The sequence below is a fragment of the Mya arenaria genome, chromosome 3 (assembly GCF_026914265.1).
Source record: "Mya arenaria isolate MELC-2E11 chromosome 3, ASM2691426v1".
Taxonomy (NCBI): domain Eukaryota; kingdom Metazoa; phylum Mollusca; class Bivalvia; order Myida; family Myidae; genus Mya; species Mya arenaria.
The window spans coordinates 12,173,896-12,186,213 of record NC_069124.1 but is presented as its reverse complement, the minus strand read 5'-3'; the positions used below and the strand labels follow the sequence as shown (position 1 = coordinate 12,186,213).

Genomic DNA, 12,318 nt, shown 5'->3' with positions numbered 1-12,318 from the left:
CAATGTGATCTAGAGATTACAATATCATTTTGATTACAATAACTTTATTGTTGTTATTTTCAGAATGAGTGTTAGAAATTTAATTTTCCATATATTTTCATCCGTATTAACTCTAAATGAAAGAGCCTTTTCAAGACTTTAATATAACTTTGTAAACTTATAACTATTGGTCAGATTGGATGTATATTTTTTAGAATATGTGTACGCTGTAACAGTGCCTTTGAAGTAAAACTGACTTCGAACCTGGATTTATAAAATTATCAAACAAAGTTTTTAGTCAAACAACAAACAAAAACATTTTTCCTGATAAAAGAAAGATACAGAACTGACAGTGTATTTAGACATTCAGAACAGCTCAACGTAAATCGTCGAATGATGTTACCCACCTGTCGAAATATATGTGTTACCTATAATTAGAATACAACCTTTTTAGCCAATGAAATTGCATATAGGCAATCATTAAGTATTTGAAATAATCAATCAATTCCACCTTTCGCGGGTTTGATGGTCCGACCACTGCCACTCATGCGATACACATTCCCTGCGTCACATTTTGAGATGTTGCAGCTGAATCTTATGCTTTTTCATGAAACATTTATATATAAATAATACATATAACGGTTGGTGGTATTATTTCGTTATCACGAAATGACAATTTGCTTCAATAACTTGTATTTTCTTTTAAAGAAATATAGTGTTTTGTTATTTTAATAAGAATTGAAGTTTTCATAAATAAAAATGCCTCTTTATATTACACGATCAACTTCAAAAATAAAAGGCAGTGTTGGGCGTTTTTTTTGTTAAATTTCATTGGTCTGTCACGCGAAACTTTAATAAACTTGAACGCCCTATGCATCAGGTCTGTTCACAAACAAATGAGGAATAGAATTTTTTTTATATCCTCTTTCTTTATTCGAATTTGTCTATTTTTCTCATTCATCATTGAAAGTCATTCCCCTGGAAATGCTTACATTAACTCATGAAACACCTGAAAACAATGGCAGCTGCATCCTCATAACGATGATGTGTGTTTACAAGTGTGGTGCCTTTGTGGATGCCGACATCACCAACACGGTGCGTATTCACGTCATATAGATGTGTTTATTGGGGAAAAACGACCATGTTAGACCTATCAATCCCTTAAAGTATCTAATTAATTCCGAAAAATGAAAGACTATATCTTGTTAAGGAAAGTCTGAAAGTTAAAAATATCGAAGGTCAGATAGGAGTGATGTCAAATGTTCACGTGTTGTTGATCTGATAAGCCATCAATCACCTTGTATGAAATTGGCACCTTTTTATGGATCTGCTTTACATCTGTTGATTGCGTTCTTGTTGTCAAGCTGTTGAGGCAAATAAATTCGGGGAAAAGGCAAATGATCTCTTTTACAGGAGTTAATCGTTACACATCACAGCTTCCTTTGTGTACGTTCAGTATCAATAATTCGTGAATCAAAATATTCTTCTCCGTACTGATTTTAATTTAGCATGATTTACAGATGTTTGTTTCTATGTGAAACGTCTAAATATATACAGGTACATAAGTAAATGATGCCTTAAACACACATAAACATGTGGACAGACGGATAGATGGACGGACAGACAGGCAGGATGCATTAGGGTTCATGCTATAAAAATAACGGAAAACAACTTAACAGTATGAACAAACAGACGGATTGACAGGCACCAACATACGGGTAGGGTGTTGTAGGGTACATGCAGGCCATGCTTAATAAAATAGATCAATGTATACAACAATTGAAAATGTTGACGTATGCATATATCATGAACATGTGTAATACTTATGTATGTATATTTGTATTTACGGTTTCAATTCAAAATTCTTGAATTGATATTTTAAACTGCTTTAAAATATGCGAAACAATGCTAAAACCTGATGAAAAACAGATGTTAAATGATGCAATTTTATTTACAATACTTGAAATGATATATTAAGTTGGTCTTTAATTATCAACTTGTGCAATATGCCTAAGGGTAAACCACCTTCAAATTTTCAATGCATTATTCACAAAGTATCTAATAAGTAATAAATGTATAAGAGTCCAGAACCGTGAGATCACTATATGTCCTAATAAAAAAGTGAAATAATTACGCACTGCCAAAAACATACTTACATATGTTAATATGATACAAAAGTAGTATACTATTGTTACAAATGAAATTAAATTCAATAGTATAATGGCAAACATGACAACTAGAGGCAGCTCAATGCTTGCAGGGACAGAGTAGTATTATACAATTATAATTTTTGATCAAATAACTACACAGGGTTCTCTTCAATGTCTTTGTAAAAAAAAGGAAGAACTTACATGTATATACTTCATATTTTAATAGTATGTTATTGTATATAATATACCCTGGTAATATAAATAATATTTAATAATACCTGACAGTTTTGTGAATTTCAAATTCGTATTCATTTTATATGAATTTAAATAATGTATATCGCTGAATATACACTTACTCCAGATTGGACGGTATACCCTCAACCAAAATTCTAAAACATCAATTTTTAAATAAGCATATTTTTTTGGTTATATTTTTCGGATCGTTTTTCGGTATTTTTAACCTGATATTTTACTGTTGAATCGTTTTCATAATATTTTTTCTCAATTAAACGTTTTGTACTATGTTTATACATGTAATAGATTTAGTAAAAATGATCCCAATGGGTTCGGCGAAGGAAATATGCCTATCAAATTGATACCAATTGTATGTCCATTGCTAAATATGGCTCAAATTGCTGTTTTTATAGGACTTGAAACCATTATGATGAACAACGAAAGACAACAATGGAATTTAATATCGGTATTTCGTGTGGTTGTTACGCGAGATTGCTAAAGGTCCCAAGTGAACGTCTTAAATTTTGATAGCCCGAAAGAGTCTACGTCCTTCGCCGCAACGTTAGCTTAGAGGTCTCAATTTAATAGACCATCAGCTAAGGGATTTCATGTACCGCTTAGTAACACAAACAAGCTCAGCAATATCTTGCATTTTTGTTACTTTCAGCATGTAAAAAACATAATACATGTGTTCTTGAATATTGTCTTTGTTTCTTAAGGAAATTATTTTCTTTATTGATCCTAAGACAAACAAAATTTTACAATTCGTATTTGTATACGCGCAATCGTCGGGAACGTAAGCGAAACTTTATACATGTATGGACAAAGTTAACTATCGAAGCGTGAGTTTTGCAATTGCAATATTGCTCATCTTAGAAATGGGAGGGGCGGGTGATGAGGGGAGGGGTTGACTCACATTTGTCTGTTGCGATGTATCCGTTTGAACTGGTATGCCCTGGAATGCATCAAATTTGAGAAATACCTGTAAATATGTATACAGAAGCAGAATGGGTTTTGAAAAATATAGGAATTAAAGTTTTCATTTGTATAATCGAATTGTCCGTTTCTATGGTTATCCATTGGATGTTTTCTCCTGGAAATGCTATTAAACAACTTTGTTATGTCACATGTTTTGCCCAATTCAAAAGAAATCTATAAATTAACCTAAACAATGGTGGCAGCAGCATCCCCATGGCGATGATGCATGCATGCGAGTGCGTTCCGACGTCAGTTACATTCAGTTAAGTCTGACTGAATCTTGAAAAATAAATAAAATGGTAATGTTTAACTGTTTCCCCTCATGCTAGTTCAACTTCATACACCTAATGAATAACAGTTGCATCCTCACGGCGATGATGTATGCGCATTCGTGCATTCCGACGTCAGCAACATGGTGCGTAATCACGTCGTATGGATGTATTTATTGGGAAAAATCCGTCAAATCATGATAGACCTATAAATCAATTTTAGTGTCTGATTAATTCTGTAAGATGAATAACTGAATCTTGTTCAGCAAAGTCTGAGAAATAAAAAATATTGAAAGTCAGATTGGAACCAGGATTTTCCATATGTCAGATTTATCGGCTGTTGCTGATCTGATGCGCATTAATCATCTTGTATGATATTGGCAGCTTTTACGTCTTGGGATTGCGTTCTTGTTGTTTGTTGAGGCGAATATATTCTGGAAGACTTTATGTTTAAACTTTTTGCTACTGAGCTTGTTTCTGTAGTTTTTCGCATAAATATTTTAGAGGAGTTCATCGTTGTTATAGAGAGGCTTAAAACAGCACTCTCACAGATGGACTGTTTTGACATTTTTAAAAAAAAAATTGTCTTAGAATGAGAATGAGCCAATTTTTGCGTAAATGTCTGAGAGCCATTGATATAAGACGTTGATGTTTTATGTCTATTAAGATCATTTTTCTTTTGACATTAGTAGCGCTTTTAGCCACACAACTTGAAATTTAGCTTTAACACTGCATTTGAAGCAAATCTGATTTCAAAACTGAATTTACAAAATGAGACAAAGTGTTTAGTCAAACAACAAACAAACAAAACCATTTTTCTTGGTATAATTAAAGAACATAACAGTTTATTAAGGCATAGACAAGAGCACATCGTAAACCGTTATCTTGATTAGACAATTCGCTTCAGTTTCTTGTATTTTCTTATAAAGGAAAGTAATGTTTCGTTATTTCAATTAGATATCAGTTATAAGTTTTCGTAATTAAAAATGGCAGTCTCTTTATATAAGACGATAAACTTCGGAAATTAAAGGGCAGTTTCGGGCGTTTGGCCTGTCACGCGACACCTCATTGAATTCGCACGCCCTAGGCATCAGTTCTGTTTGCAAACAAATGAGGAATGGAAAGTAAAGAAATTAAATCATTTTATTTAAAAAAAAAAAATTGCGGTTTTCTCATTCATCATTAAAAGTCTTACACCTGGAAATGCTTACATAAACTTTACCACCTGATAACAATGACAGCATATTCACGTCGTATCGATACATTTATTTGGGAAAACGATCATGTTAGACTGATCAATCACTTAAAGTATCTTATTAATTCTGAAAAGTGAAGGACTATCTGGTTCAGGAGTGTCTAAAAGTTAAAAATATTGAAGGTCAGATAGGAGTGACGTCAATTTTTCAGCTGTTGTTGGTCTGATACGCAATTAATCATCTTGTATGAAATTGGCACTTTTATATGGATCTATTTTACATCTGTTGATTGTGTTCTTGCTGTCTGTTGAGGCAAATGAATTCGGGAAGAATTGCATATTATCTCTTTTACAGGAGTTAATCGTTACACACCACAGAGTTCATGTTATTAAGTTAATAACGGAAAACAACATAACAATGTGAACAAACAGACGGATTGACAGGCACCAACAGACAGACAGACAGGATGTTACAGGGTACAGGCATTGCCTGCCAGGTCATGCTTAATAAAATATTTCAATTTTCAAAAATAATTGAAAATTTTGTTGTATACAAACGTCATGAACATGTGTAATACTTATGTACGTATACTTGTATTTACGGTTTCAATTCAAAATTCTTAAATTGGTATTTTAAACTGGTTCCAAGTATGCAAAATAATGCTAAAACTTGATGAAAAGCAGATGTTAAATGATGCAATTTTATTAACAATACTTGAAATGATATATTTAGTTCATCTTTCATTACCAACCTGTGCAATATGCCAGAGGGTAAACCACCTTCAAAGTTTCAGGGAAGTGTATTATTCACAAAGTATTTAATAAATCCAAGATGAATATATAATAGTACTGAGCAGATCACTATCTGTTCTTCATAGTAGTGATATAATAACGCATTGCCAAGAAACATACTTACATATGTTTATATGATAAAAAAGTATTATACTATTGTTACAAATGAAATTAAATTCAATTGTATAATGGCAAACATGACAACTAGGGGCAGCTCAATGCTTGCAGGGACAGAGTAGTATAATACAACTGTAATTTATGATCAAATAACTACACAGGGTTCTGTTCGATGTCTTTGTAAAAAATGAAGAACTTACATGTATATACTTTATTGAATACATAGTTTAATCATATTTTATTGTTTATAAAATACGTAGGTCATATAAATGATATTTAATAATATTCAATACATATAAACATTTTGACAGTTTTGTGAATTTCTAAATCGTATTCATTTTATAGGAATTTGAATAATGTATATCACTGGATACCCACTTACTCCAGATTGGACGATATACACTCAACCAAAATTCTAACGCATCCATTTTAAAATTAGCATATTTATCATTACGGCTAAAATTATTGAAATTCAGGCACTTTGACTTATATTACTAGTTATTTATAAACTGTTTGCAAAATTCAAATTCGTTGATCGGTGAAATATGTTTTATTATTTGTGGTAAGTTATTGATTTTAGTTAGATTGATAAATTATAATACTTTAAAAAACAACAACAATTAATTGCAACCCCTCTTCTCAAAATCAATAAAACTGAAAAATTGCATTAAAAAGATATGGATAAGAACGTTGGTTAAGTGTACTATGAACAGAAAGAGTCAGTTCCAGGCGTTTTTGTTTACTCACATTTGTCTGTTACGAAATATCTGTTTGAACTGACATGCATGGAATTCATCAAATTTTAGAAATACCTGTAAATATGTATACAGAAGCAGAATGGATTTTGAAAAATATAGGAATTAAAGTTTTCATTTGTTTAATCGAATTGTCCGTTTCTATGGTTAACCATTGGATGTTTTCTCCTGGAAATGCTAACAAACAACTTTGTTATGTCGCATGTTTTGCCCAATTGAAAAAAAACACTCTATCAATTAACCTAAACAATTGTGGCAGCTGCATCCCCATGGCGATGATGCATTCATGCTAATGCGTTCCGACGTCAGTATCGTTCTGTAAAGTCTGCCTGGATGCATTTATTGGGGAAAAATGACCTGTTCAGCAATGTCTGGCAAATGATGTAAAATCGAAGATCAGATTGTAGATGTCAGATTTCTCGGCTGTTGGTGATCTAATTACCAACTGATCATAGTGTATGGAATTGGCAGCATTTTACTAGTACATTTGTAGATTGTGTTTTGGACAGCGGTCTGTTAATCGTTGTTGTAGTAACAAAATAAATGTTAACTTTTTTTGTGTCTTTTTGTATCAATAATACATAAATGAAGACATTATTCTTCAGACTGGTATTCACTTTGCTGAATATATATGGGCGCCATCTGTCTTTAGAGTAGACCTACCACAGAACAATCATGTAGCCCTTGTACTTTTATACTTCTTTGACTGATTTCACTGTAAATATTTAATAATGGATATATTTTTCAGAGGTCCCCACTGAAATAGAGTGTGACCTGTTTGTAAACAATGTGGACACGATCAGGGAAGCAGATATGGTAAGTGAAATAGCAAGCAATGGGGGAAATGATCAGGGCGGCTAAGATAATAAGTAAAATAGCGAGCAATTGATGAAATTATCAGAACAGCTGACGTGGTATGAAATGTCAAGCAATGATGTATTGATAAGGGAAGCTGACAGTATAAGCAAAAAAGAACCGATGGTGGAAATGATCAGGATAGCTGACAGGGTAATTTAAATAGCGACCAATGGTGGGACGGATCAAGGAAGGTGACAGGGTAAATGAAATAGCGAGCAATGGTGGAAATGATCGGGGAAGCTGACAGGGTAAGTAAAAAGCGACCAATGGTGGAAATGATCAGGGAAGGTGACCTGGCAAGAAAAAATAGCAACCAATGGTGGAAATGATCAGGGAAGGTGACAGAGTAAGTAAAATAGCGACCAATGGTGGAAATGATCAGGGAAGGTGACCTGGCAAGAGAAAATAGCAACCAATGGTGGAAATGATCAGGGAAGGTGACAGAGTAAGTAAAATAGCGACCAATGGTGGAAATGATCAGGGAAGCTGACAGGGTAAGTATAATAGCGACCAATTGTGGAAATGATCAAGGAAGGTGACAGGGTAAGAGAAAATAGCGACCAATGGTGGTAATGATCAGGGAAGGTGACAGAGTAAGTAATATAGCGGCCAATGGTGGAAATGATCAGGGAAGGTGACAGGGTCAGTGAACTAGCGACCAATGGTGGAAATGATCAGGGCAGCTGACAGGGTAAGTGAAATAGCGACCAATTGAGGAAATGATCGGGGAAGGTGACAGAGTAAGTAAAATAGCGACCAATGGTGAAAATGATCAGGGTAGCTGACAGGGTCAGTGAACTAGCGACCAATGATGGAAATGATCAGGGAAGGTGACAGGGTAAGTAAAATAACGACCAATGGTGGAAATGATCAGGGAAAGTGAAAGGGTCATTGAACTAGCGAGCAATGGTGGGAATGATCAGGGCAGCTGACAGGGTAAGTGAAATAGCGACCAATTTTGGAAATGATCAGGGAAGGTAACAGGGTAAGTCAAATAACGACCAATGGTGGAAATGATCAGGGTAGCTGACAGGGTAAGTGAAATAGCGACCAATTGTGACAAATGATCAGGGAAGGTAACAGGGTAAGTAAAATAACGACCAATGGTGGAAACGATCACGGGAGCTGGCAGGGTAAGTGAAATAGCGACCAATTGTGACAAATGATCAGGGAAGGTAACAGGGTAAGTAAAATAGCGACCAATGGTGGAAATGATCAGGGAAGGTGACAGGGTAGGTAAAATAGCGACCAATGGTGGAAATGATCAGTGCAGCCGACAGGGAAGGCGAAATAGCGAGCAATGGTGGAAATGATCAGGGAAGCTGACAGGGTAAGGGAAATAGCGAGTAATGGTGAGAATGATCAGGGCAGTTGGCAGGGTAAGGGAAATAGCGAGTAATGGTGGGAATGATCAAGGGAGCTGACTGGGTAAGTAAAAAGCGGCCAATGGTGGAAATGTTCAGGGCATCTGACAGGGTATGTAAAATAACGACCAATGGTGAAAATGATCATGGAAGCTGACAGGGTAAGTAAGATAACGACCAATGGTGGGAATGATCAGGGAAGCTGACTGGATAAGTCTGTGGAAATGATCGGGGAAGCTGACATGGTAAGTAAAATAACGACCAATGGTGGGAATGATCAGTGAAGCTGACCGGGTCAGTAAAATAACGACCAATGGTGGAAATGATCATTGAAGCTGGCAATGTAAGTCGGTGAAAATGATCAAGGAAGCTGACTGGGTCAGTAAAAAGGCGACCAATGGTGGAAATGATCAGGGAAGCTGACTTGGTAAGTCGGTGAAAATGATCGGGGAAGCTGACTTGGTAAGTCGGTGAAAATGATCGGGGAAGCTAACAGGGTAAGTAAAATAACGACCAATGATGGAAATGATTATTGAAACAGACAGGGTAAGTCGGTGGAAATGATCGGGGAAGCTGACAGGGTAAGTAAAATAACGACCAATGGTGGAAATGATCGGGGAAGCTGACAGGGTAAGTAAAATAACGACCAATGGTGGAAATGATCGGGGAAGCTGACAGGGTAAGTAAAATAGCAACCAATGGTGGAAATGATCAGAGAAGCTGACAGGGTAAGTATAAAAACGACCAATGGTGGAAATGATCAGGTAAGCTGACAGGGTAAGTGAAAAAGCGAGTAATGTTTGGAATGCTCAATTCAGCTAACAAGGTAAGTGAAACAGCGACCAATGTTGACAATGCACAGATAAACTGACAGGGTGTGTGAAATAGCGACCAATGGTGGGAATGCTCAAATCAAGTCAAGTCAAGTCAAAATTTTATTAGCATTATTCAAATTGAACATTGCCAAAAACATATATACAAGATGGCATTTAATGATATCAGTATAACATCAAAAGAGAAAAGTATGTTTTATAATATCATGGTATAATAGAATTTATACAATTAAGCATTTCTTCTATCTGTAGCAAACGATATATATGTTGCTATGTTATTTAACAGCTTAACATTGTCAGTACTTAACAAAGTATTAAATTTGGTCATATTTGGCCATTGGCAATAATATCTTGGTAAATATTTGACACGAAGGTCTCTATACTTTGGGCATATCAAAAGAAAATGATACTCATTTTCAACAACATTCATATTGCAATGTACACATTTTCTATCTTCACGATTAATATTCCTATATCTCCCTTCTTCAATATTAAGACAGTGTGCTGAACATCTAAATCTAGTTAAACACATTCGTAATTTGTTATTATTTATACAAGACAAGTATTTTTCAATGACAAAATCGTGTTTAAAACCAACATAAGATTGTAATTGAGTTTCTAACACTCGTATACCATTGTTGCAAATAATTATCATACAACCGTCTTACAACAGCCTCTAATTGCAGTCGTGTAACATTTTCACAATCAAACATAAAAGTAAATCCTAGCTCATCGAGCAGTTCCTTCACTTTTAGTGTCCATGTATTTATATACATACCATTGTTATTTTTCATACTATAAACTTTATATAAAAGAGACCCAGGATAACGTTTTATTTTATACCAAAATCTAATTATTCTAATTTTTCTAAACAATGAAAATGGGAATCTTGCCAATTCACCATATACTGCAGCATTACAAGTCTGCTGTCTAACACTTAGAATTTGTTTCAAGAATTTTAGTTGAACTCTCTCGATATCCTGAGCTCTATGGAAACCCCATACTTCACAACCATAATTCAGTATGGGGCTTATCATAGCATCAAATAACTTTAATTTATCACGTATATCTAAAGATATAACATCAAACAATCGATTTAAAGAATACAAAGCACGCAGTGCTTGTTCTGGCAACTGTTTTTGTGATTGCAAATATGTACCATTTTGCGATATTGCAACACCTAAGTATGTGAATTTTTTAACAACATCAAGTTTATGCCCGTCATACATCAAATTAACATTCTCAGTTCTGTTTCCTTTTTGACATACCATTACAAAGCTTTTATCTATGTTAACAGTTATACCCCATGTATTACAATATACATGTAATTTATTCAGTAAGAGCTGCAAACCTTGCTCAGTATATGAAAATAAGACAGTATCGTCTGCAAAAAACAGCATAAATATACGAATTTCGTCAATAGTGACTGTATCAATACAATCTCGACTTAAACTATCTTCCATATCATTTATAAAAAACAGAAATAACAACGGCGAAAGAGGCTCACCTTGCTTAACACCCATATTGCTATCAAAATAGTCACTATATTGTGATCTAACACGTACACAGGATTTCACTGATTCATATATTTTTTTGAGCATCGATACAAGTTTGGTTGATGCACCATATTGTAACAATTTGTACCATATACCATTTCTATACACAACATCGAACGCTTTACGAAAGTCTATAAAGGCACAGTATAATTTTCTTTTATCAGTATTAATAACCTTATTAATAATAGATGACAACACATAAATACAATCAACAGTACTACGTTTGCCTCTAAAGCCAAATTGGTTATCATTTAGTATAATGTCGTTATCAGCCCACAGGCGTAGTCTATTATCTAACAATATAGAAAATATTTTAGAGAATATACTTGTTAAGGTAATACCTCTATAGTTATTTACATCATTGAGGTTTCCCTTTTTAGGAACCGGGACTATGATACCTCTAGTCCAACTTTGTGGGTAAATACAATTATTGTACATATAATTAAACAATTTACATAAAACAGGTGCAAATAAATCTTTACAATCGATAAACATTTCGGGTGTTAAATCATCAACACCACCACTTTTACTTCGTTTTAATGAACTAATGGCTTTAGTGACTTCTTCTATAGTAAAGTCTGTATCTAACTGATCAACATTAACAATATCATCATCATCAGAATTATCAACATCCTCATTAGTAAAAACATCACCATCAAAAAGATTTTTAAAATGATTCAAAAATCAGCTGACAGGGTAAGTGAAAAAGCGAGTAATGTTTGGAATGCTCAATTCAGCTAACAAGGTAAGTGAAACAGCGACCAATGTTGACAATGCACAGATAAACTGACAGGGTGTGTGAAATAGCGACCAATGGTGGGAATGCTCAAATCAGCTGACAGGGTAAGTGAAATAGCGAGTAATGTTTGGAATTCAGTTAACAGGGTAAGTGAAATTGCGACCAATGTTGGGAATGCTCAGATAAGCTGACAGGGTTAGTGAAATAGCGACCATCGTTGGGAATGCTCAGATCAGCTGACAGGGTTAGTGAAATAGCGACCAATGTTGGAAATGTTTAGGGAAGCAGACAGGGTAAGTGAAATAGCGAGTAATGTTTGGAATGCTCAGATCAGCTGACAAGGTAAGTGAAATGGCGACCAATGTTGGAAATGCCTAAGGAAGCTGACAGGGTAAGTGAAATAGCGAGTTATGTTGGGAATGCTCAGATCAGCTGACAGGGTAAGTGAAATGGCGACCAATGTTGGGAATGCTCAGATCAGCTGACAAGGTAAGTGAAA

At 34.7% G+C, this 12,318-nt stretch overlaps 1 protein-coding gene across 5 annotated transcripts in view; it reads left to right on the top strand.

Moving 5' to 3' along the window:
- Nucleotides 1–12,318, top strand: part of LOC128227249 (glycine receptor subunit alpha-2-like) — a 53,226-nt gene that overhangs the window by 31,702 nt on the left and 9,206 nt on the right. For 4 of the 5 annotated variants that reach the window (XM_052937598.1, XM_052937597.1, XM_052937599.1 and 1 more), the window contains one exon: nucleotides 7,218–7,285. In XM_052937598.1, coding sequence (XP_052793558.1) covers nucleotides 7,218–7,285 — 68 coding nt within the window. Of the gene's footprint in view, nucleotides 1–5,015; nucleotides 5,283–7,217; nucleotides 7,286–12,318 lie in introns of those variants that run through there. The other variant, XM_052937601.1, reaches the window with a different exon arrangement.